This window comes from Pan troglodytes, chromosome 12, assembly GCF_028858775.2.
Source record: "Pan troglodytes isolate AG18354 chromosome 12, NHGRI_mPanTro3-v2.0_pri, whole genome shotgun sequence".
Lineage (NCBI taxonomy): Eukaryota > Metazoa > Chordata > Mammalia > Primates > Hominidae > Pan > Pan troglodytes.
Genome location: NC_072410.2, coordinates 90,082,622 through 90,109,681, shown reverse-complemented (window position 1 = coordinate 90,109,681; position 27,060 = coordinate 90,082,622). Strand labels below are relative to the sequence as shown.

At 38.9% G+C, this 27,060-nt stretch overlaps 1 protein-coding gene across 1 annotated transcript in view; it reads left to right on the top strand.

Moving 5' to 3' along the window:
* TTC27 (tetratricopeptide repeat domain 27) overlaps positions 1 to 27,060 on the top strand; it is a 195,184-nt gene that overhangs the window by 94,032 nt on the left and 74,092 nt on the right. The window contains exons 11-12 of the mRNA XM_016948331.4: positions 13,991 to 14,086; positions 16,862 to 16,984. Coding sequence (XP_016803820.1) covers positions 13,991 to 14,086; positions 16,862 to 16,984 — 219 coding nt within the window. The remainder of the gene's footprint in view (positions 1 to 13,990; positions 14,087 to 16,861; positions 16,985 to 27,060) is intronic.

The following is a 27,060-nucleotide window of genomic DNA, read 5'->3' as shown; positions in this document are numbered from 1 at the left end:
GGAAGCTCCCCTTGGTATTCTCACAGGGGGAAAGGATGGTTTATGCCCACCTGCCACCTCCCATCCCCCAGCCAAATATAGATCATGAGGGTAAGTCTCCCTCAGCAGCCCAGGCTTCTGACCTGTCTTAGCTCCATTCTAAATTTTATGAGAGAAGGCTTTCAGAAGTCTAGTTTTATCCTATAGCTAATAATAGTAACATAATACTTGAATTATGTTACTTCAGGATCTTCACTTCTTAGGTAGATTGCTTCAACACTGCTTACTTTCTCTCCTTACTGCTGACTGGCCTCTCCCCATTCTTATTGGCACCTTCATTGAAAAATCAGCTGACTGTATGTGTATGGTTTATTTTTGGACTCTGTGTTATCATAGCTATGTTTTAGCATTTATTCATTCTATTATGCTCTATTTGGAAAACTTTCCTTCATAACAGCTAGAATGTGAGCTTCTTGAGGGGTCAGTTTCTATATTTTACTTATTTTTACATTCTCAAAATGAACACTCAATGGATGTTTGCTAAATGATGAATTAGAAAAATAGAATTTTGAATTACTTACTTATTAGCAGGACTAATTGAGAGTTAGCTAAGTTAAAGATTATGTTTTCATCTGGCACTTCAATAATCTGAGAGCTGTAGAGGCCAGCCTTTCTGATATCATTCCAGTCCAAATTTTTAGTGTAGTAACAAGCCCCAATGCCAAAGCTAACAGGAACAGAATAGTCACTGTGATTACACTGAGGTCAACATAGGGTAGTAATTCAGTTTGGTTGGTTGTATTTTTTTAAGGGAAGGGAAAAGAGATGAAGCCATGACAGTTTTTCTTATTGGGTTTCCTAAAAAATAGTGAATTAATGCATAATTCAGTACCCTATGTGCTCCTAAGAAGTAATAAGAGCCTGAAGTTCAAATTAACTCCTTAATTTACTGGAAATATGTTCACTCTGTATTTTTTAGCATACCAGAAGACAAAGCTTTCCTTTATATTATGAACTGGTCATTTATTCTCTATTAAAGACTACTCTCTCATGTGTTAGCGTCTCAGAATATTCGTGTGCTCTATTGTATTTTTGCATATCTTCTTCACAGAAGTAAGTTCACATGCATTATACTTGACAGACTTGGTATTGCCCTTGATGTGTAACTATTTGTGTGAGTAGAGAATCTCCAGCTGCCATTATGGAGTCATTAAAGAAGGACTGGGAAGTGGAGTGTAGCACATGATCTAGTCATTTAAGCTGACCATGGCTGTATTTGGTTTGCCTAATGAGTGGGCATGGCTTCAAAATTTGAAAAATTACATTTGATTTTATGCTTATTTTCATGCTTATTTTAAATCCCCCTAAATGTAAGGTTCTTGTAATGGACAAATAGAATTTAGAGCTTTTCATGACTCTTGACCTTCTGTGTCAGTAAAATTTAAGAATTTTTAAGAACAGGTCGCAATGAGGAGTCATTTAGTTGTAAGGGACAGAAACCCAATTCAAACTGGCCATAGAAAAGGAAATAAATTGGCTATTATAACTGAGAGTTCTAGGGATATCCCAGTCTCGGAGATAGCTGGATTCAGGGGTTCAAAGAGATCATCAGGCCTTTCTTTTTCTTGCTTTTCCCATCCTCATTCTCATATCTTTGCTTTTCTCCACCTTCTACAGTATCAGGAAGGTTGTTGTCACAGTAGCACCAGATTTCGTTATCCATAGACTTCACAATCCAAGAGGAAGATAAATCACAAACTGCTATGGCCAAGATTGTTAAGCTTCCTCACCTCATCTGGGCTTCACTTTTCTTTCTCTCTCTCTCTTTTTTTTTTTTTCTTTTAGAGGCAAGGTCTTGCTGTGTCACCCAGGCTGGAGTACAGTGGAATGATTATAACTCACTGGAGCCTTAAGCTCTGAGGCTCAAGCCATCCTCCTGCCTTTGCCTCCCAAGTAGTTGGGACTATAGGCACACACAACCATGCCTGGCTAATTTTTTCATTTTTTTAGAGATGAGATGTTGCTATATTGCCCAGGTTGGTTTTGAACTCCTGGCCCCAACTTCCCAAAGCACTGGGATTCTAGGTATAAGTCACCGTGCCTAGCAGTGCTTCACTTTCCTTATTGGTAGGGTGGGGATGGCTGTCAAGCCTACCTCATACCAATGGTGATACTTGTGAAATGCCTGGAATAGTGCTTGGTACATAGTCAATCTTCAATAAACATTGACTCTTATTATCATCTTCACTTTATAGGAGGGGAAGTTTAGGTACAAGAATAAGAAAACTGCTGTTCCTTCATAACTGATTAAAAGCAGTAATTACTACCTGGGAAACCTGAACAACATTGAGATAATTACAGTGCCTCATGTATAGTGTGCTGGGTCATGCCATCAAGATTTTCACTTATCTGAGATATGAACATGTGTCTTTCATTCTAGCTCTGTATTTCATCTGCATTAATAACTATGTGCATTTGAAAGTTATTGAAAAGTAGTGTTAGGAGTTGCTCATGTGATTGTAGCTGTGGTTGTATTTGTTGGAATAATTATAGTTGCTACTGTTTATACAGAGCTGTGTGTAGTTACTGCCATTTAATTAACTGTGTATTGTTACTTTACTGAACACTCGTATGCCAGATGGTAACTAATCCTAGGGAGGAGTCATTATGTACATTTTTACTGATGAAGAAACTGAGGCACAGAAAGTTTAAATTACTTACCCAAGGTCTCATAGCTGAACTAGAGTTCACCCCAGGTCCACCTGATTTAGAAGTCCGTGCTTTTATCCACCATGCCCTACTTTCTAAGGAAGCTATGAGAACTGGCTTACAAAGGAAATGTGATATCAGTAGAAGACTGGCATCATCTGGAGGAAAGGAGTGGAATGACCACAGGCAGGAAGAAGTTAATCGAGACTTTTGTGAGAAAGGTTTAGGTTGCAGAACTCGGTGTCTTAAGGCCTACAATTAAGGTTGAAGGGGAGGGAAATGGAAGGCACACAATCTCAGGATATGGTTCTGTGTGGGAAAAGAACATGCAAATGGATGAATGAAATTGGCTTCTGATAAGGCCAAGAAAGGGGGCTGCCCAGAGCGACACTGATGGGCTGAATCCAGGATATGAGCTTCCTGAGAATAGAGGGGTAAAAAATATGCAACGAGTAGCTTATAGGTAAGTGGAATAAGAGTGGGACAAGTAACACACAATATAAAGGAACCTTTACTAGTGATACTAAAAAAAGCCCTAGAAAGTTACAGAAAAGTGAAAAGTAGGTAATAATAAAGGAATGTATTAATGGGATGAAGTAAAATATATTCGCTTAAAGCACACTTTCAAAGGCACTAAATAATAACTTTAGTCAGATTCCCAAGGAGGAACAAACTTAAGTTCTTTGAACAAGGTCAGATTATGGTGATTGAATTCATGCTTTAGTTTTCCCTGAGATAACACTGCATACATCTTAACATCCTTACGCAGCATTTTCCAAATTTGCTGAACATATATACCAGCTCTTGGTGGGGGTGGTTAAAATATAGATCTTCAGCCTAGCCCGCAGAGATTCAGGGTTAGAGTGTTGGTGGTGATTATGGGCATGTTTGGGAAAGGCTGCCTTAAGTAGAGGTGGCCTGTTGTTCTTTAGCAGCTCCAGATGTTTTTCTCTCTCCCCAGGTACACATAGAACAGAGGCCAAACAGGTATACACCAAGCTCTGGGGTACAGTGCTATGATTTAACGGGATGAATGCTAGCAGGAACCTTTAAGGTGTTATTGAGGGCCAACTCTCTGGGGCCAATTGAAATTGAGCTCACTTAGAACAGGTGCCTTGCATTTGGCTGACACTTACTCATGAAAGTAGTAGCTAATTATTGTTAGACTCAGCTCCTTCCTTCCTTCCTCCCTCCCTCCCTCCCTCCCTCCCTCCCTCCCTCCCTCCTTCCTTCCTTCCTTCCTTCCTTCCTTCCTTCTCTCCCTCCCTCTGTCTTACTCTCTTTCTCTCTTTCTTTCTTCCTTTTTCTTGCTCTATCACTCAGGCTGGAGTGCAGTGGCATAATCATAGTTCACTGCATCCTCAACCTCCTGGCCTCAAGTGATCCTTCTGCCTTGGCCTCCCAAAGTGTTACGATTAAAGGCATGAGCCACCAGCTGGCATACATAAGCTTTTTTTTTTTTTTTTTTTTTAGAAAGGATAATACTAAGAGTTTAAAACATTCACTCAGGTTTTAATAATCAATAAATATTTGTTATTCTTTGCCCTCATAAAATTTGCAGATTGTAAACAGGGTGACTTGTGCTTTCATTAAGACACTAATGTCTTAAGACACTAAGCAGGGTCCCCTGGAGAAGTTTTGGGAGAAAATTGGAGGTAGATGGGCTGTAGGGAAGGCATAAGAGCTTGTACTTTTACTAATCCTAAGGCAGCAGTTATCAAATAGGGCTTGCGGATCCCTGGGAGTCCTTAGGCCATTTCAGAGTGTCCATAGGTCAAAACCATCTTCATAATAAGGGCAGTGAGATATTGTTTGCCTTTTCACTGTGTTGATATTTGCATATTGGTCCAGAAGCAGTGGAAGGGCAGGGGAGTCAAATTCCTGGCCCCTTTGTCAAAATCAAGGTGGGGCACCAGACTATGGCTACCAGACTGTGCTGGTAGTTACTGAATGCTTCACCACCACACAGTTTTTTTTTTTTAAGACAGTTGTGTTTAGAAATGTCTTTGATGAAGCAGTAAATATTATTTTGTCATCTTTACCCTCAAGAACATGCCTTTTTAAAATTCTATGTGATAAAATGGAAAGTACTTACAAAAAACTTGTGCCACTTGCTAAAGTACAATGGTTGTCTCAGGAAGAAACTTTTTCCCATGGAACATTATTTTTGCTTGAAAGGTCTATTGACAGATGAACTGGTTATTCAGACTTGGGTATTTGGTGGAAATTCCCCAAAAAATAAATGAAGTAAGTGCATCACTTCAAGGAAAATAATTGACAATATTTGTTACTGTATTAGTCCGTTTTCATGCTGCTGATACAGACATAGCCAAGACTGGGTAATTTATACAGGAAAAAGGGTATAATGGACTTAGAGTTCCATGTGGCCAAGGAGGCCTCACAATCATGGTGGAAGGCAAGGAGGAGCAAGTCACATCTTACGTGGATGGCAGCAGACAAAGAGAGAGCTTGCGCAGGGAAACTTCTCTTTATAAAACCATCAGATCTTGTGAAACTTATTCACTATCACGAGAACAGCACGGGAAAGAGTTGCCCCACATGATTCAGTTACCTCCCACTGGGTCCCTCCCACAACATGTGGGAATTCAAGATGAGATTTGAGTGGGGACACAGACAAACCGTATTATTTCACCTCTGGCCCCTTCAAATCTCATGTCCTCACATTTCAAAATCAATCATGCCATCCCAACAGTCCCCCAAAGTCTTAACTCATTTCAGCATTAACTCAAAAGTCTACATTCCGAAGTCTCATCCAAGACAAGGCAAGTCCCTTCTGCCTATGAGCCTGTAAAATCAAAAACAAGTTAGTTACATCCTAGATGCAATTGGGGTGCAGGCATTGGGTAAATACAGCCATTCCAAATGGGAGAAATTGACCAAAACAAAGAGGCTATGGGCCCCATGCAAGTCCGAAATCCAGCGGGGCAATCAAATCTGAAAGCTCCAAAATGATCTCCTTTGACTCCGTGTCACACATCCAGGTCATCCTAATGGAAGAGGTGGGTTCCCATGGTCTTGGACAGCTCCACCCCTGTGGCTTTGCAGGGTACAGCTTCCCTCCTGTCTGCTTTCATGGGCTGGCATTGAGAGTCTACAGCTTTTCCAGGCACACGGTGCAAGATGTCAGCGGAGTTACCATTCTGGGGTCTGGAGGATGGTGGCCCTCTTCTCACAGCTCCACTAGGCAGTGCCTCAGTAGGGACTCTGTGTGGTGGCTCCGACCCCACATTTCCCTTCTGCACTGCCCTAGCTGAGGTTCTTCATGACAGCCTGCCCCTGCAGCAAACTTCTGCCTGGACACATAGACATTTCCACACATCCTCTGAAATCTAGGCAGAGGTTCTCAAACCTGAGTTCTTGACTTCTGTGCCCTGGCAGGCTCAACACCAACAGAAGCTGCCAAGGCTTGAGGCTTGAGGCTTGCACCCTCTGAAGCCATGGTTCAAGCTCTACTTTGGCCTGTTTCAGCCACAGCTGGAATGGCTGGGACACAGGGCACCAAGTCCCTAGGCTGCACACAGAACAGGGACCCTGGGCCCGGCCCACAAAACCACTCTTTCCTCCTGGGCCTCCGGACCTGTTATTGGACGGGCTGCTGTGAAGACCCCTTTCGCCCTGGAGACATTTTCCTCTTTGTCTTGGGGATTAACATTCGGCTCCTGGTTACTTATGCAAATTTCTGCAGCTGGCTTGAATTTCTCCTCAGAAAATGGGATTTTCTTTTCTATCGCATTGGCAGGCTGCAAATTTTCCGAACTTTTATGCTCTGCTTCCCTTATAAAACTGAATGCCTTTAACAGCATCCAAGTCACCTCTTGAATGCTTTGCTGCTTAGAAGTTTCTTCCACCAGATACCCTAAATCATCTCTCTCAAGTTCAAAGTCCCACACATCTCTAGGGCAGGGGCAAAATGCCTCTAGTCTCTGTACTAAAACATAACAAGAGTCACCTTTGCTCTAGTTCCCAACAAGTTCCTCATCTCCATCTGAGACCACCTCAGCCTGAGTTTCATTGTCCATATCATTATCAGCATTTTGGTCAAAGCCATTCAACAAGTCTGTAAGGAGTTCCAAACTTTCCCACATTTTCCTGTCTTCTTCTAAGCCCTCCAAACTGTTCCAACTCCTGCCTGTTGCCCAGTTCCAAAGTTGCTTCCACATTTTTGTGTATCTTTCCAGCAGCAACCTACTCTACTGGTACCAATTTACTGTGTTAGTCCATTTTCATGCTGCTGATAAAGACATGCCCAAGACTGGGTAATTTACATAGGAAAACGGGGTTTAATGGACTTACAGTTTCACGTGGCTGGGGAGGCCTCATAATCATGGTGGAAGGCAAGGAGCAGCAAGTCACATCTTACATGGATGGCAGCAGTCAAAGAAAGAGAGCTTTTGCAGGGGAACTCCACTTTATAAAACCATAAGATCCTGTGAGATTTATTCACTGTCACGAGAACAGCACAGGAAAAACTTGCCCCCGTGATTCAATTACCTCCCACCGGGTCCCTCCCACAACATGTGGGAATTCAAGATGAGATTTGGGTGGGGATGCAGCCAAACCATATCAGTTACCAATGATAAAATTTTGAACTTCCAAGAAAAAAATGAGAGTTTCGGAAAACCTCTATCTGCAACTATGAACTTCATAGCTTCCTAATATTTTAAATATTGAGACAAGATTTTTCTGATGAGATTGTGGTGATATTAATGCATGTAGTTTTAAATTTTTTTGTGAAATATGTCCACATTGGGAAGATCAGCTCATTTTCCAAAAAACTAGTGCATGATGTTACACAATCAGTATTCAAAGTCGAGACTGACCAGTGAGTACTTTTTTGTTTGTTTTTAGACCAGTGGATTTTAGTATAACAGAGTATTTAATGTAACAAAGAAAGGTTCATTGATAGGATTTCAAATTCCACATTACAAATAACCTTTAAGAAACCAGCATCTGTTGAATTTTGGTGTAGTATCAAATAATAATATCCACAATTAACTGAAAAAGCTACTAACATACTCTTTCCCTATTCAATTACCTATCTGTGTGAGGACAGATTTCCTCCATAAACTTCAAACAAAATATTATATTGCAACAGATTGACTGCAGAAGCAGATCTGAGGATCTAGCTATCATCTATTATGCCATACATTAAAGAGATTTGCAGAATTGTTAAGATGGTGCCACTCTTTTCAAGACTTTTTGTTTTGTTTTGTTTTGGAAAAGGTAGTTGTTTTTTATAAAAGCATGCTATTTTTGTTAATGTCATAGATTTTTCTTTTTAAATGAATTAATGAACATTTAAATTTTCCTGTTTTTATTTCTAATATGATAAATATTGATGGATTATAACTCACAGAAAGAAAAGCTTCGAGTCCCTCAATAATTTATAAGAGTTTAAAGGGGTCTTGGAAACAGAAGGTTGAACTGCTCACCCAAAGTGTGACTGATTAAGGGGACGGCTGCATGATAGCCATCTGGGCCTCCTGAGAGGACTGCCTCTTTTTTTTTTTTTTTTTTTTGAGGCAGAGTCTCGCTGTCGCCCAGGCTGGAGTGCAGTGGCGTGATCTCTGCTCACTGCAAGCTCCACCTCCCGGGTTCACACCATTCTCCTGCCTCAGCCTCCCGAGTAGCTGGGACTGCAGGTGCCCACCACCACGCCCGGCTAATTTTTTTGTATTTTTAGTAGAGACAGGCCTTCACCCTGTTAGCCAGGATGGTCTCGATCTCCTGACCTTGTGATCCGCCGGCCTCGGCCTCCCAAAGTGCTGGGATTACAGGCGTGAACCACTGCGCCCGGCCAGGACTGCCTCTTAAAGTTCATCTTTTCAGCCTGTAATCACAAAAAGGGGATCTAGGTTCTCCCATCTCCCATTAGTAGACCCAGTTCCTACCAACCCACACCCTAAAGTCTGTCGTTGCTAGGGCAGAAGCAATAACTGAGCATCTCCTTGATCAGGCCACATCCTGTCTCCCATATTTTTGGATTTATGTGTAAATAAGACAGTTAAATAGAGTTCTCAGTATTTTTCCAATGAGAAGCTGCTTTCAATTTTCACACATCTGACATTGATCACATAGTTTTACAGAAGGTTTTAATAAAGTTGCCAATTGTGGTCTTTGGAGTCTGACAGGCTCACCTATTTCATTGCCTTATGACTTTGGGCAAGTCATTTTTATCTCTCAGAGCAACAGTGTTCTATGTATGAGGAAAGACTGGGTTCACAATAAGTTTAATGATGGTGTTGATACTTACTAGGTGTGTTAACAGTTTTAATTGTTATTCTCCCTGTTTCCATTGGCAATTTTCTTGGGCTTGGAGGTTTGAGATGGCAATGAGCTTGACTAGTCTATTTGTAAATTACAGCTGAATTGACTGCAGACTCCTGTTAGAGAAAGCTGTTTGGCTCAACTGTTGGATTATATACATATTTTTATAATAAATTCCATCTTCCTATACACACACACACACACACACACACGTACAAAGATTGCACAGCAAAGCCAGCATAAAGTGATTTGGCATATGATCAGTCATAACTTTTAGATTATCAGCTAATTTCTACCTGACTCTTCAAAAAGCCGATGAACACGTAGATGTCATGCTAGTGAGAATGAATAGCTTTCAGGAAAAGGGTAGGTCCTTTGGGACTATCTCTATTCTTTTGAAAACGTGTGCCATACTTTTAGATGAGAACATATAAATAAGTCTAAATCATACCAGACATTTTTCAGAATTGTCCTTTTATACTAAATCATTCTCCATGTGCTAATTTTAAAATGTAGTTTTGATCTTCTCTAGTTTTTTCTGGGAAATTCCTTCTCTGTTGAAAACAGGGCATTGAAAGGAGAGGGGACATCATTGCTTTCTTGGGTTTTATTCCCCATTCCATAGAGATATCCCTTGACCTGTGACACTGTGGCTCCTGGAAGATTTGGGAATTGTTATTGCATGGGGTTAGGGGGTCTTTATGCACAAATACATATTCTCAAAGGACACTGAAAGTATAAATGTCTTTAGGCGGAGTTAGGGAGTAAATGGCATTAAAAGGGAGTCTTAAAACTTGAAAACAGTCTCATATCACAGTAGTCCATGCAACATGAAGTCACCTCTGGTATATCCAGCCCCTACTTCTGGACCGCGCCCCAGGGGGCTCCTCACTCTCTGCTTGTTACCTTTTACGTTTATTCACATCTCTTCAGTCATCCACCTAGAGTAGACTGTCTTGCTTCAAACTGCCCTTAATGATTGGTTTAGGGTATATTTGCTTCTTCTCCCCCTCTCTCCATTTTTGACATTATCATCTTTCCTTAAAGACCACCTCCTCATACCACTTTTTACTTATGACTAAGCCCTAAAATTAATGAAATTTAGAAACTGGAAAGAGAAAATGGGTAAGTGCAAGGGTAGGACACACTGCTTTGGAGACCATTTACCTAAATTTCTGGGCGTGTGTGAAAGCTTGCGAGGTACTTCTATCTCATGGAGCACATTGTTTATATTCGCATTCATGCACATAAATACCTCAATAGTAGTGAGGCTTCACGTGCATTCAGTCCCATTCTCACAGTACCTGACATTCTTCCATTGTCTTCTTCCAGGCTATTTGGGCACATGGGTTGCTTCTAATGAATGTACCTAATACTTGTGTTCGGCTTAAAATTAATCAACAAACCTTCTGAAATGCTTGAAGTAAAACAAAATACTCTTTTGATAAAGCCATACTCCTAGACCATTGAAAATACAGGTATTGTTTAAAAAATCATCTCATAGATAAATGCCATTGTAGTTAAACTACTTGCTTGCTGGGGATAGAACAAGGACATAATCCAAGTGGCTTCACTTGCCGTCACTGATTTTCTTCCATTTATTGTGTCTGTAAAGGACTCAGGTTTGGTTGAATATGATGGAATTATTTCAGATTGCATTGCTAGAAATAATACTGGTCTGAAAAACCTAGACATGCACTATAACAATGTCCCTGTCTTTTTAGTAAATTAACAAATTAAAAAAAAAAGAGTACTTTGGATCCAGTAGAGGAAGTAGGCACATAAACAGTACACCTATCAAGACTTTCTTATTATTTTTTTTTTTTCTTGAGACAGTCTCACTGTGTCACCCAGGCTGGAGTGCAGTGGCGTGATCTTGACTCACTGCAACCTCTGCCTCCTGGGTTCAAGAAATTCTCCTGCCTCAGCCTCCCAAGTAGCTGGGATTACAGGCCTGCGCCACCACACCCGGCTGATTTTTGTGTTTTTAGTAGAGATGGGGTTTCACCATGTTGGCCAGGTTGGTCTAGAGCTCCTCACCTTAAGTGATCCTCCCACCTCGGCCTCCCAAAGTGCTGGGATTACAGGCATGAGCCATTGCGCCCGGCCAAGCCTTAACTTTTGTATATTAATTTAATGTTCTTAGTTTTCATTGATAGTTAAATTTTATGTAGATGATTGTCATGCATAAGGCAGGAAGAAATATTTTCTGTGCAGGAGTGAAAATAGGCTAGAGTTCCGTTTCGTGTGTATGTGTGGGGTTTTTTTTGTGTTTTTGTTCCTTTGTTTCTTTGTTTTTTGAGACAGAGTCTCACTCTGTTGCCTAGGTTGCAGTGCATTGGTGCAATCACGGCTCACTGCAACCTCCGCCTCCTGGGCTCAAGTGATTCTCATGCCTCAGCCTCAGCTGGGATTACAGGCATGCACCACCATGCCCGGCTAATTTTTGTATTTTTAGTAGACACGGGGTTTCACCATGTTGGCCAGGCTGGTCTCGAATTCCTGATCCGCCTGCCTCAGCCTCCCAAAATGCTGGGATTACAGGTGTGAGCCACTGTGCCTGGCCCCTTTTTTTTCTTCTGAGACAGGGCTTGCTCTGTCACCCAGGCAGGAGTGCAGTGGCACAAACATAGCTCACTGCAGCCTTGACCTCCTTGGGCTCAAGTGATCCTCCTGCTTCAGCCTCCTAAATAGCTGGGCCCATGGGCACGTGCCACCAACCCTGGCTATTTTTTAACGATTTTTTTGTGGAGATGTGGTCTTACCATGTTGCCCAGGCTGGTCTTGAACTCCAGGGCTCAAGTGATCTTCCTACTTTGGCCTCCCAAAGTGCTTGGGGTGGCACCCAACCTAGAGTTCTGTTTTTGATCTTTATCATGCATATGGCTTAATCAGGTTTTTGTATGGGGGCTTATTCATGGCATTCAGGTCAAATGAGTGTTGGTTCTCTGCACTGTCTTTAGTGGTCTTTGCCATTTTGGAGAGTATCCGAGAGTTGTAAGAGACACTTAAAAACTCCAAAAGTATCTGAGAGTATCTGAAATACATAATAAATGTGTTTATTAGTAAATGAGGAAATATTTACTGAGTACCTAATATGCTTTAGCTAGTTTTAGTAACTATAGCCAACAACCATGAGTTTTTTGAAAATTAATTTTTTGCATGTTATTAGGTGTTAGTAATAGTAAATTTTACAATGTTGCTTTTGTTTTTATTATTAATGGAGAGCATTAGTTATTTTTTCTTTCCAAAAAAAAATGAATTGATAAAAAAGTATCCCTTCTCTATGAAGTAATTTGTTCCCCTTTTATGAAGTAACTCAGTGATCTCTTTATTTATGTATTGTAACCATATGTATGCAGCCAGAAGTTATTCTTCTCTACCCTCCCTCCCACAACTAAACAGCTTTGGGCGGCAGCATGCAATCTTTTTGCTATTAAGTTTCTATGAAGTGAGGCCAGAAAGCTTTAAACATATTTTGACCAAGATGGTTTAGGAGTCTGGTTATGTCTCAGTTTGCTCTGACTGACTTGACTGAATAACATCTTGGATTGTCAACGAAGTGTTGTGTAATGTGTGTTTTCTCACACTTGAGCTCATACCACAAGATATTCTTAGGCTAATAAATGTATCTCCCACCCAGTGTAAAATAGAGAACTTTCAATTTAGGAGAAGCCTCCCTGCTCAGAAACTGGTCTCCCTGTCTTAGATTTTTACCAGGACATGGTAGATTCCCGTCCTTTTTTTTCTCCTGAGGCTTGGACTTGCTCCCTTTTTTACTATTTTTTGAAATTTTCCATTTAAAAAATTAATTTTGTAAAAATTTTAAACAGTTTCCAAGTTACCACAAAGTTGCAAGAACAGTGCAACTGTCTTTTGCATCCCGAAGTTTTGGAGAGTAAGTTGCCAACATGGTGCTTCATCATCCTCAAATATGAGAACAACATTCTCCTACATAACCCAGTATGCATAATAACATCAGGAAATTAACATTGACTTTTCACTACCGTCTAATCCTCATAAGAGAGGCCTGTGAAAACTAGTCAACTGGCAAAAAAAGAAAATTTGAGTACTGCATTGTAGAAAAAAGATCATGATAATTCTCAGTTGAGAGTAGGTATAAGTGTATAATATCAGAAAAATATGTACACTTAATGTAAACTGAATGGCAAATGAAGAGGCAGGAGAAAATGATCATGATAATGGGGCTGCTGTCCACATGCTTCTCTAGCAATCCCACAATGTGTCTTCATTCGCTTTGATGCTGAATACATGAGCTCTTCTATGACGGATCATTTGACCACTGGATAGCGCCAGCTTTGACTTTGCAGTTGGCCCTGGTACCTTGTCTCAAAGTCAGCTATTTTGGTCTTGTTGGTCTGCTTCTTGATGTAGCTTCTGAGAGTTTAGTTATTCAGTACTATTGTAGAAATTTCAGTACATCAGAGGGATTCTTTCATGTATGTGGATTGCAGCTGCCCACTGCACTGTATAGATGGTCTCACATGAGTGAATGTCCAGCCTTATTGCTCTGTTGCTGAAGAGTGAGAGAACTTGCTCTCTGTGATCAAATAGGCTACTTTTTCCTTTCATTTTATTCCTGAGCAAATAATCCTACATAGAGTTCTTCATGTAATTTTTCTCTGATTTATATTATAAAGTGCCATGGTCAAAGTGGCATTATGTTGTGAAATAGATAAGCTAAAGAACAGTTCTTCATAGAAGAAGTAAAAAGGCTTATCAATAAGGCTAGCTCTTTGAAAGAACTATTATAGGAAATTAAAACTTTTTCTGGTAAGTTTTTAATGTACATGTTTATGTAAATGTGGATTAGGTTTAAAGTTTTTTGAACATTTAAAGAAATTCAAGAAAAAATTCACACATCCTATCACCTTATCAAAATGACTTAAGTTCTTTATTGTTTATATGTGCATTTGTGTAACTATTACAATAAGGACTTATTTATATTACAAGTTATACATATAGATTCTGATTGTGATATATGTCCTTTAAGGCTCTTGCAGACCAATTTGAAGATAAAACTACATCCGTATTGGAACGCCTGAAGATTTTCTATTGCTGTCAAGTACCACCTCACTGGGCCATTCAGGTATTTTTGTTGTTTGTCATTGGGTATGGAAATTACTTGGCATTAGAAAGGTAAATGCGTTATAAATTGATGATTTCAATTTATGTTTGAATTTTCAAATATTTTGCTAAAGATAATAAATGTATCTACCTGGGAATTGCTAACTACTTCAAATTGCTATTTTGATTAAAGTGATATTAGACTCATAAAACATTTTTAAAATAATTTAAAATCTTATGAAATAGAATCCTAGAAATTAGATAATAGGAGAATCATAAATGCTTGCATTTTCAAAGTAACTTCTTTTTTTTTAAGGGATGAGGTCTTGCTTTACTGTACAGGTTGGAGTGCTGTGGCGATTCACAGGTGTGATCATTGTGCATTACAGCCTTGAACCCCTGGGCTTAAGCAGTCACTCTTGCCTCAGCCTCCTGAGCAGCGGGGACTACAGATGTGCACTACCATGCCTGGCTTTGAAATAATTTCTTATATTAAAATTATTTTAAGGACTTTCTGCCAAAGAAGGAACCTTTTAAACAAGTTGTTTACAAAAAGCAAAAGAAAGCATTTATTTGGTATACTTTAAGTTGTGAGATACACATGACTACTCTCCTCTTCCTGAGGCTATGAGAATACCTACTGTAGCTCCTAATGGCACATGGTGGGGTGGGGATTCTGGCCCCTTGTCTACATGGTTCTCCTGTATTACAGGTGTAGTTCCCTATTTTGTAAAATTTTAGCACTGAAAATAACTTAAGACACCTGACCCAGTTTCTTAATGTTACAGAGGAGAAATTGAGGCTCGGTGCAATTAGTTTTCTGGTGTTGATCACCCAGTCTACATGGACTAGGTTTCTAGTTTCCTCACTTTTAATCTACCTCTTTTCCTTAGCTTTTCATTGGGTTGAAATTATACCAGCTAATAACAACCAACTTTTACTGCATACTTAATATGATGCATACATTTTATTCTGCATTCCACACATATTCTCTTATTTTATTGCAACAATTTTTAAAAATATCTGTTTTACACGTGAGGAAGCTAAGTCACAGAGAGGTTAAGTGGAGTCAGATGGAGCCAGCCAGGGGATTACAGATCATTTATCTACTATTGTCATTTTAATCAGTTTTCTGTCCTCTCTTTCATGGATCATACACATAGGTAGTGAGTTAGAAACATAAATGCCAACCCACCATCCAATCGTTTAAAATCCCCATTATAAGACTTCTTAAAGTAGGTTATATTCTTAAACACAGGGTGAACTAGGAGGTTTATTGTGCATTGGAGTTCAGTTTACATATTGAAGGAATCTCAATAAAACATATGCAAGTAAAAAAGCTTTATGATATCTCAAAAGGAATAGCTTCTTCATCAAGAATGTGTTAACAGCTGGAATTTTTTAGTGTGTTTTTGACTCTGATCTGTGAAATTGGTTAGGTGCTTTATATTATGTGGTTTGGTGGATAAACATTTCAGACTGAGCTGTTATGACAAAATGTGTCTGTTGAGGGTGTTGCTTTTTATCTTTTTCTGAACAGAAACATTAGGAAACAAATACTGTTCAAACTGAATTTAGGCCAAATGCTTATCTGCCTAGGAAGCTGTGGATTTCAGGATCTTCAGGCAGTTAGATAAGGATCATTTTTCATTAAGACGTTAATTACTTTTTCTTGCATCATGGGGACTATCTTTGTGTATTATTTTAAAGATTGAGAAATAACAGAACAGTTTATTATAAAAAGAGAATTAGTCTCTACTTTGCTACTAACTAGCCATATCATCTTGGATGTCATCAACTTTCTTCATCTGTTAAATGAAGATATTGTACTGCTCACTGCATAAGCACCAAGATTTATTCCAGCTCTCACATGCCATGGGCAGTTTTTGAAAATGTCCAATTATATTCTCTAAAATAGCCAAATTCTCCTGTATTCCATGGGTTACTGATGTATTGGATCATTCTCATTATTTATTTTGATAATCTGTAGCTTATAATTTTTAGGCATATTTCTGATATTGTCAGTCCTAGATTTTTCTGGACTTAACTCTTAAATATGTGTTGAATTTTCAGAGTAGTAAAAGTATACTTAAGAGAGAACAACACAGCTCTCTCTAATATGAAACTACACTTTATTCTGACCTTACCTACTTTTTAAAATCTTTAAATTTTTTTTCCCTTTGTGCAGGTGTTAACACTTATAAACCACAATATATTTATTTTTAAATATGTTTAACTTTCACTGACCTTAACTCAGTTTGCTCTTTTTTTTATCTGCCAGGGACTGGGAAATTAGGTAGCAAAGTTTGTTAGAATGTGCTTGAAATAAATCTAAGTAGCTTCGAGTGAGAAAGAGCTAGATATGCCCTTCTGAATAAAATTCAGCAGGGCTAATGCATAGATTTTATGTCATCTCTATTGACTGCTCAGAGTTTTAAAAATTAATTTATTGGATCTCAGCCTCATAAATTAGAGATTGTTATATACAGAGTGTCTAGGTAAAAAAGAAATATTTATTTTTGCTTTTTAAGTTCTTAGAGAAAATTTGTATATATTTAGCATTTTCAACAGTTTCTATATTGTTCTTTAATTCCTTATACCCTATAAAGAGGCTTGTTTTCTAAAGTAAAGGTATGTATTGAATTATTACAAACTTCTAAATAGTAGAGATTATAGAATTTATACATTTATTACAATAAGCAGACCCCTAAAAAGGCAGATTAGGTATACCTGCAAGTGAAACAGGAATCTCTTTTTACACCAAGAAGTATTAATTATTTTAACTTGATTTTTCTAGCGCCAACTTGCAAGTTTGCTCTTTGAGTTGGGATGTACCAGTTCAGCCCTTCAGATATTTGAAAAGCTAGAAATGTGGGAAGATGTTGTCATTTGTTATGAAAGAGCCGGGCAGCACGGAAAGGTATGTAATAGTCCAATTTGATGTACTGGTGAGAGCCTTCCCTCTGGGAGCATCTTCTCACTTATTTTGTTTTTCAAACCCACTTTTGCCAATATTCACTTATATTCCTTTTTTCACTTTTTTTCCAGAAAACTTTTAAATGTTTTCTCTGATTTCCATTGGGGCAGATTTTTACAAAATTTTTAAGAAAGACTAACAAGAGCTTTGAAGACGTGGGATTTTGATTTCTTTCCTTTACTCACCTTCTCCCTTAGGATGACTTCAAAGCGAAATATTTGGAATCATTTTAATGATCACTGGGTTGCCTGATGATCAGATGCTGTGGGCCTCAATGGAGGTTCCCTAGGAGAGAGGGTGAGAGCAGCTGGGTTGGTCTTTAAAAGAAAATCCAAAGGGTGTGACGACACCTCTTGAGGCAGAAGAGTTGTCAAGTGTGTAATGCACATTTAATTCTACCCTTAAATTGGGCCAGGAGGGAAAATGTTGCAATATTTGCATCTGTTATTAGTCTGTTGTTTTTTTCCCCTCATACATGAACAGAATTTTAAGAAGAATAAGGGGCTCTGCATTGTAAGTCACTTTAAAAACTGACACATTGAAATCATATGTTAAATTTTGGATTAAAAATTTAAAAGACTTAAGTTGAGTACATAAGCAAGCAGAGTAAAGCCCACAAATTGGATCATTTATACCTACAGTCAACCTTTTGCCATCACCCTAAAAAAGAGCAATAGTGGTTCAAGCATGTGTTTTTCTTAAATACCTTCCTAAGTATGTCTATTTTAGATTAATAGTGAAAGTTGCATTTCTTTCACTAATCAGTTAATGGCAGTGAAGGTCTTTGAATTGTATTGACTTAAGGAGAAACCAGAATAAGAACAAAGTTTTACTGTGGAAGATTATCGACTGGGCATGGTGGTTCACACTTGTAATCCTAACACCTCGAGAAGCTGAGGTGGGAAGATCGCTTGAGCCCAGGAGTTCAAGACCAGCCTGGGCAACCAAGTAAGACCCCATCTCTACAAAAAAACAAAATTAAAAAATAAAAAATTAGCTGGGTGTGGTGGTGCATGCCTGTAATTCTAGTTTCTTGGGAGACTGAGGGAGGATGATCACTTGGGCCTGGGAGGTTAAGGCTACAGTGAGTTGTGATCATGCCACTGCACTGCAGCCTAGATGACAGAGTGAGACTCTATCTCAAAAAAATATTGATAGAGTTATAATATTTTTATCCTGGAAAAGAACCCCATAAACATCCATTCTAGCTCCCTCCTTTTGTAAATGAGGAAAGGTTTCCCTTATGATTTGCTTCAGATCACAAGCTGGTTATTGACTCTTTACTTGCGAGGTAGTATGGCATGGTGGCTAAAAGCATAGCCTCTGGTCTCTGGCTGCCGGTAGTCAAATGCCAGCCTGCTTCATGCTAGCTTTGTGATGTTGGACAAGTTGCTTTAATCTTCCTTGTCTTAGTTCCCTCATCTGGAAGCACTTAATCTATTTGCCTTATAGGTTTTTGTAAGATAATATATGTAAAGTACATACTCTAGTGCTTACCTCATAATGTGACGTGAGTGCTTGCTGCCATTACTTGCTGTGATTCTATGAGATGTTTTTTCTTCATATTTTAATATCTCTAAAATTGGAATGTATTTAACAATTGATGGCATCTTCCATTTGCTCTAATTCAGGTGGCTGTCCTGTCAGGTTGTCCATACCTGTGCATGTGAAAGCTAATGATAGCTACATTTAGGCCACCATTTCAGTTGAGTTGTGGACAAGGTGTCAGCACTACGTATGTTGTGTTTAATTGCCATTTAAAATATCTTCAAAAGTATTTCATTATGATTTGGCACTGAAACAAAAAGTTATTGAATACAGAGAAAAAGACAGAACCAAATTAGAGAAATGAAAATTTAGTATTACTGAAATAAACATTTGCCGTCAGATAAATCATCACAATTCCATTTACTTTTCTTTAAAAGCAGCAACCAAGTGCTTTATGGGAGTCAAGAAAGAAGGATACCCAAAAGTAGATGAAGCTTTGTTTTGTACTGAGATGTATGAAGAAAGGTTGTCATTTAAAATGTCAAGCAACGTATTGAAGGCAGGAAGAACTGCCAAATTTTTCTGAATAGACTGAAAAAAATCAAAGCAAACAAGAGGCATTAGATTATAATTAAAAGCATTTTTTCTTTCTTTAACAGAGTTTGTCTTACAACTGATAGCATCTCAAATTTGGTGAAATATAGTCATGTATTTCTTCAGCGACTTAAATATCTTTTTAGTGCCCGTTGTCTGACACTAAAGTAGTACTCAGATGTTTGTTTAACAAAGGAATGTATGGATGAATGAATATTTTGACTTCCAGTCTGATGTAGTTCCCATTGCATCATTCTTTACTGTGCTAGTCTTTTTACACTGGCCAAGAAATAAGTAATAACTTTATATAAAAATGGTAGTTTTTGAAATAATAATATTTGAAATAAGCAAGTTGGTAAATCACAAATGCTCAAAGCATATTTTAGAATATTAATTTAATTATTTTTAGAAAGTATGGAAAGATGAGACTTTCCTTAATTGCAGGAGAAAAAACATAATGAATCCATCCCCTTCAGAGAAGGGATTTGACTGTCCCCCTAAGTAGTTGTGATGATTATTATTTTTTTAAATGTGCACATGACCTTGTAAGAATTGTGTGTAATAATGACAAATGCTTCTGTTTCTAAATCCTCTAGAAAATGTGCATATTTAAAATTTTAGAAATGTATAGTCATTTACTTTGTCTTAAGTTTTTTGTGAGTTTTAGCCAAACACCCCCCAAAATCTTGATCTTAAAAGTTGATTTTAGTATTTTATTTAACCCATAAAAGACTTCCTTTACCTGTTTTTCTTATGCTATATTTGCAGATTTTTAAAACCATAGACCCTAAAAAGTTTTGCTGCAATGTGGAAGCAAATGTTTTATTTCTAAAACAGCTGATGCTCTTTTGGTATTTGGTCATGTGCCAGTAGCTGTCACCACATTTTGATTTAACTAGAAGTCTGTGAAATTTTAATCCTTGCATTTAATGCTTAATTGGCATAATTTATTTTTAAAAGGCAAATTTGGAGAAATATTTAATTCTAATTATCGTGTTCTGGTGCTCATGTTTACAGCCCGCTGTTGTAGGGTCTCAGAAATTCTAGCTTAGAAACTACCAGCATACATTCTTGTTATTTAATGACCATAGGCAAAATAGCTGAGATTAATTTTGCTCGGCCTTGGTATCAGAACTTGTTCTTATCTGTTAGCATTTAGTATTTAAAGGTTATCCTACCCACTTACAGCAATTTCCCCTAGCTGATAGATGTATTCTTATTTTGTTGAGTAAATTTGATTCCTAAATGAGAGACAAAGACTGAGGGTGGGGGGTTAGGGATAGATAAGGGTTGGGACCTCTCTTGTTTTCTCTTGTTTCAAGGAAGCAAGGCTTCCCTGAGATTACATGGTCCTATCTTTTATTATGTTACATTTGCAGATCATTGTAATCATGGACTCTTAAAAAGTTTTCCTTTAAATTGTAAGTTAATGTTGTATTTCTAAAACAGCTAAGACTTTTTTAGTAGTTGGTTTGGATTTCCTGTTTTGGGGGCTTTTTTTTTTTTTTTCTATCATAGAGATCCTTTATACAGTTTAAAAGATTTTCCCAGAAGTTCTTTCCTCAAACTATAGCGAGAATAGTCTTCCTAAAGACAAATCTGCCATTCTCACCCCAAGTAACTTCTCTCTGTTTCCAGGGTTAAGTCTGAGCTGTTTCGAATGAGTGGCTTACAGACAACTTTATTTATTTATTTATTTATTTACTTACTTACTTATTTAGAGATGGAGTTTCGCTCTTGTCACCCAGGCTGGAGTGCAGTGGCACGATCTTAGCTCACTGCAACCTCCACCTCCTGGGTTCAAGCGATTCTCTTGCCTCAGCCTCCCGAGTAGCTGGGATTACAGGCGTACAGCACCTTGCCTGGCTGATTTTTGTATTTTTAGTAGAGATGAGGGTTCACCATATTGGCCAGGCTGGTTTTGAACTCCTGACCTCAGGTGATCCGCCCGCCTCAGCCTCCCAAAGTGCTGGGATTACAGGCATGAGCCACCGCGCCCAGCCTCACTTTATGATCTGTCTCTTGTTTCCATTGCCAACTGCATTTTCTCCTTCTTCTTCTACTCCCCTTCATACCTACTCTGTCATCCAGGTTGCACCTGAAGTTCCAGCAGAACTTTAATAGCTTGAATTAAAGTACTTGTAAGTTCTTGATTTTGTAGCACCGTCTCACTTCAGACCTTTGTAATTGTTGTCTGTCTAGAACGTTTGTCTTCTTTCAGCTAACTGCTACTTATTCTTTAGGAGATTGCTTTCTACAGAGAGCCTTCCCAGATACTTTCCTCCCACATTTGGTGGTACCATCCACCTGTGTACTCCTATAGCACCCAAACTACTCTGGTACCCTATTTGTTGGCTCATCTGATCTACTAAATGTAAGCTGCTTAAGAACCAGACCTGTGTCAACAGCTGTTGGCCAGGCGTGGTGGCTCACGCCTGTAATCCCAGCACACTGGTAGGCTGAGGCGGGCAGATCACGAGGTCAAGAGATGGAGGCCATCCTGGCTAACATGGTGAAACCCCATCTCTACTAAAAATACAAAAAAAAAAAAAGAAGAAGAAAATTAACCGGGCATGGTGGCATGTGCCTGTAGTCCCAGCTACTTGGGAGGCTGAGGCAGGAGAATCACTTGAACCTGGGAGGTGGTGGTTGCAGTGAGCTGAGATCACACCACTGCCCTCCAGCATGGGTGACAGAGCGAGAATCCATTAAAAAAAACAAAAAACAAAACAACAACAACAACAACAACAAAACATCTGTTGCCCCAGAACCTGGCAAAGTTTTGGCATGTAGCAAGAAGTCAATCATATTTGCTGCATGAGTAACTAGTAAGTGATCACTCAATAGTTATCTCATTGAAGCAATCTCCATGTAGGACACTCCTTATGGATGACTGCATGTGGCAGAAGATACCCCTCCAACAACTGCCTTACTCTTCTCTCTCCAAAAACAAATTATGAGATTCCCCCGCTCCCATTTGAACCTTCTAACTTTAGGAGTAGAAATAGGAACAAACCTTAAAGAGTTTTGATTCTTGCTCAGTAAATGCTAAGGACACTGTGAGCATATTATTATGTAATGCTATATTTTGAGGGCCTTATATGTACTGCATTCTTTATATAATTATTTTATAATTGTCATATGCTATTAATAACAACCCACAAAATATGGATTGTTTTCATCACTTTACTGATTAGCATTACTAAGTGGCAGTTTTGGAATATCAGCTCAGACCTTTATTTCCTCTAAAGCCAGCACCTATTTCCCCACAACTGCCTCCCATCATGGTTATTGTTAATCCCTTAAAAATTGGATATTAGCTTTGTAAGTTAAAACCTGTTGTGCTCACTTGATTGAGAAAAATAGGCAAAATAATGGAAAATACTCTATAAATTGGTAATGCAAATAAGAGATGATCAACTAATTGAATAATAAGGCCTGTTTTTAATTACTCTCTTTCATCTTGGACCTGGAGTATTTATGTTGGCAAGTAATCTTTAAAAAAATCAAGCCAGAGCATGGTGTTGTCACACATATAACTGTGAAAAACAATTAGTGAACATTTGGCTCCATGAGAGAGTAAGTAGGAGTAGACACCACTACACAGAAGTGTAGCTGGGAGTGTCTGATGGGTGGGGCAAAGTGTTTTGCGCTTGTCACCTCTCAGCTGCTGCTCATAGAATAAGAATTTAGACTAGGAGTAAATTGCCATTCTGCTAAAAGGGTTGTTCTTGGTGAGAGTGAAACATGCTTTGGAGTTCTGTCAGCTGTGCCCCTGTCGTCTTTATGTACTGTATTGAGGACGTAGAGCACCTTTCAGTGGTCAGTCTCCCTGTCATTGAGAAACAGCCTCTACAGTAGAATCAGAATCCATTTTTTGCTCTCTGCTTCAAGGTAGAAGGCTAGAATTAGACTATGGCCAATGTTTTGTGAGTCCCTTGTGTGTGTGCGCACACACTTTTTAAAGATTTTTTTTAATCCTAAAGCTATTGTCAAGAGGCCACATCTGGCTAATTGGGGAACCTTAAATTCTTAGCCTGCTTTTTCTCCATTCCCTTGGAGCAAACCTGTATTTATTAAGTCTAATTTTGCTCTTCATGTGGTCCTCAAAGATACTCTTCATAGTTGGTGCCATCTCTGGGTCTAGAGCTTATTTTTTTCCCCTTCATTTTTTACGTGGAGGGCTTCCTATAGTTGTTGGTCTGCCAATTTCCCTTCCTAATATACTGACCAGATGCAAGGTCGGATAAGAACCACTCTTATCACACATTAGAATTTTAATTCTTTCCATTAATTCACAAAATTTCCGCTAATTCACAAAGTTAAGGCACAGATCGCAGCCAAAAAGGGTAGTTTCATTCCTTCTCACTCAAGTATGAATAACTTTCTTGAAATATTTTGTCTACCTTTTCACTGGAGGCTCAACTTAATTTTTCACCCATATTCTTTACCCCAAGCCCAAGGCTTCATCCCTGACAGAGTGCTTCCTGGAATCCTAGTGGTGCTTAGGGTAGGATCTTCCCTCCCACAAATCTCAAATTTCCCGTATAACAACTTGCAGAAAAACCATATCATCATAAATATAAATGAGCCCCAATATAGCAGGTTTTCAATATATTAGTTCCTTCGCTTGCACATACCTGAAATTCTCAGTTCTCAACACTGGACTGTTCTATCGCAAAATACACCATCAGGATGGGGAACCCCTCAAATACCCAAAATCCCCTTTCAGGCCATCAGTTTTGCTTCTCTGTGTTTATAGTCCTAAGAAGAGTTGCTTCCTAGTTCTCATCATTTGGTTAGAAGGGCATGTGAAATTCAGATTCTGCTATATGACCTCTCTATTCACTAGGGTAAATTTTTGTTAGATCTCTCCTAATTTAGTCATGTAGTGATACTCAGTATTGATTTCAGCTAGAGTGTGTCACCTAAAGGAGTTCTCCTGTCGTTCTCAAATGTGAAGGATCTTTTATGTTTCTGTTTAGAATGTGAAGGACCTTAGAAAATACCATTAGCCCTTTGTGACTTTAGTATTAGTTCCAGTTGAGTTCATCCAATGTTTATAGACTACCTACTGTTTGCTGGGTAAGAATATTCCAAAGATGACTAATAGACAAACTTACTACAAACACAGTTATAGTCCGATATGATAGATACACATGAGCAAATATTTTAGTATGACAGTGCTAAGATAAAAGTATGTACAGATTCCAAATTCTATGTGGCTCTCATATTTACAGCTACATATTTCTTTCTCTGCTGTCCTGCTCTAAAGCAGTGATCCCCTTGGTTTGTATCTTGCATAGATTCCTTTCTGAGATTTTTAGGACTCCTATGATTTTCCACACTTTTAATAAAAAATCCAATGTTTGGTGGAAATTAGCCTTATGTGGAAAAATTTAGTTTTGATCTTCTACTATTAGTAATTTTTTTCTCTTTGACCTCACTTTCTTGATTCTTCTTGGCTAAGTTCTGTAATCACCTATTTAATGTTGACAACGGCAATTTTTCTGTTTTTGGAGAAACTACACAGTTGACCAGTGTGATTATTTATGGAAAATATTAATGTTCCTAGAAGCTCTTTCAAGTCCCCTCTTCCTAGAGGTAGGGCAACCTCAAGTGTCTTGCTTTCCAGTCTGGTTTTCTAATGGAAGGAGTTGAGGAAGAAGATAAACAGTTTAGGGCTTACTGCTTCTTTCAACCTCTCTGAGGTAGGTAAGCCAAAAATGAAGAACAAACTCTCAAAATGTTAGTTTAGCTTGTTCATGGTCATTCATTTAGTAAGTAGATTTGACATTTGAAATATCTGATTAAAAGCACATACATCCATGGCCAGGCATGGTGGCTCCCGCCTGTAATCCCAGCACTTTGGGAGGCCTAGACAGGCGGATCACAACGTCAGGAGTTCGAGACCAGCCCGCCAGCCTGGTGAAACCCCATCTCTACTAAAAATACAAAAATTAGCTGGGCATGGTGATGGGCACCTGTAATCCCAGTTACTCAGGAGGCTGAGGCAGGAGAATCCTTTGAGCCCGGGAGGTGGAGTTTGCAGTGGGCCGAGATCACGCCACTGCACTCCAGCCTGCCAGCCTGGGCAACAGAGTGAACTCTCTCGAAAAAAAAAAAAAAAAAAGCACATATATCCTCACAGATCTTCTTGTAGTTGGAAGTCTATAGACTAGATTATGCAACACAATTTTTTAGTAATATGTTAAAACTATTTTGGTTGTAAAATAATTAACACATACTAGCTTAGGCAAAAAGGGATATTTTATTGGTTCTTGCAACTGAAAATTCTAGTAGACTTCGCATGAGAGCTCTTGCAGGGGCTCAGATGATATCATCAGGACTTTTTAGCTCTCTCCCTGAGGCAGACATGATGGCCACAGGAAGCCCAAGTTTAGTAATCTCAGTGGAAAAATATAGTCAATTCCACATCTCTAAAGAACAATTCAGTGGAAGACTGAAGGGCTTGAGTCATGTGCCTTCTGCCGTCTCATCTGATAGGAACTACCTGGACCACACATGAAGTGGGTTTTCCTCAGGGAAGAGGAGTTTAATTTTCAGAAGATCAGGGAAGGGATGCTGAGCAGGAAAAAAGCAACTGTGATGTCCACTGTGGGGTGGGAGTTTAATGACCTAAATCTGAAGTTGCAAACTGGCAGCTTATGGGTGAATATAGGCCAGAGAGGCAGTTTTTTTTTTGCCTAACTCAGTGTTTTGAAAAAAAATAATAATAATAAATAAATATTTTAAGGATACTTCATCTAAAAAAATCTAGACTTCTTGGCCTCTCTTAAAGAATTTAAAGATGTGGAAACACTGAGCGGCCAGAGTCCCATGTTGGTGTCCTAACTGGCTGGAGCTAAGCAGTGGCTCTTTCCTTTGGATGCTCATCTAGCAGCCCACTATATTCATCTCAAAAATTGGCAAGCATCTCTGGGCAATTTAGGGTATGATCTTTGCTCTAAATAGTGCAGGTTTCCCTGGTCAAGTAAACAGCGTGTTACTCCAGTTATAATTACAAGTTCTGCTTGAGTCTTGGCCAACTTAGTTTTATGCTGAGATAGTCATTGCCAAAAAAAAGTATTAAAATTAATAATTAGTTGTGTGGACTTACTATAGATTGTTGAAACAGCTTAGATTTGTATGTATGTGGAGCGGGGGTAATGATCTTTGGGATTTGCATCTGAGAAGATTCTTGCAAGCGCTGCAGGTTCATTGCAACCAGTTGCCCATTTAAATATGTTTTTTTTGTTTGGGGAATGTATTTTTATTATTTTTAATAGACATTTAGATATAAAGTTTCTTGTATCCTATAAGAATGCACATCTGGCCGGGCACAGTGGCTCATGCCGGTAATCCCAACGCTTTGAGAGGCCAAGACGGGTGGATTACCTGAGGTCAGGAGTTTGAAACCAGCTTGGCCAACATGGTGAAACCCCAACTCTACTAAAAATACAAAAAATTAGCTGGGCGTGGCGGCACATGCCTGTAATCCCAGCTACCTGTGAGGCTGAGGCAGGAGAATTGCTTGAACCTGGGAGGCGGAGGTTGCTGTGAGCTGAGATTGCACCATTGCACTCCAGCCTTGGCAACAAGAGTGAAACTCCATCTCAAAAAAAAAAAAAAAAAAAAAAAAGAATGCACATCTGTATATTCCCATGGGGAAATAGTAACCCTTAGCCAGAAATTCTAAAGCTTTTGCATTCTGTGAAGATTTATGGCCATTCGCATTTTGATATTGCAGAAGTGATGTTACGTAGGCCCTGGTACTTTATTTATGTTCACTGGGCACATCTTTCGTAGCTCATTATTTGGTAATGAATTATGTAAATTGAGTGGATAAGTGGAGGAAGACCGAGAAAACAGAACATTTTGGAAAGAGTGAAGAAGACTGAGGAATGCAATATGACTAGCTGAAGAAAGGAAATACT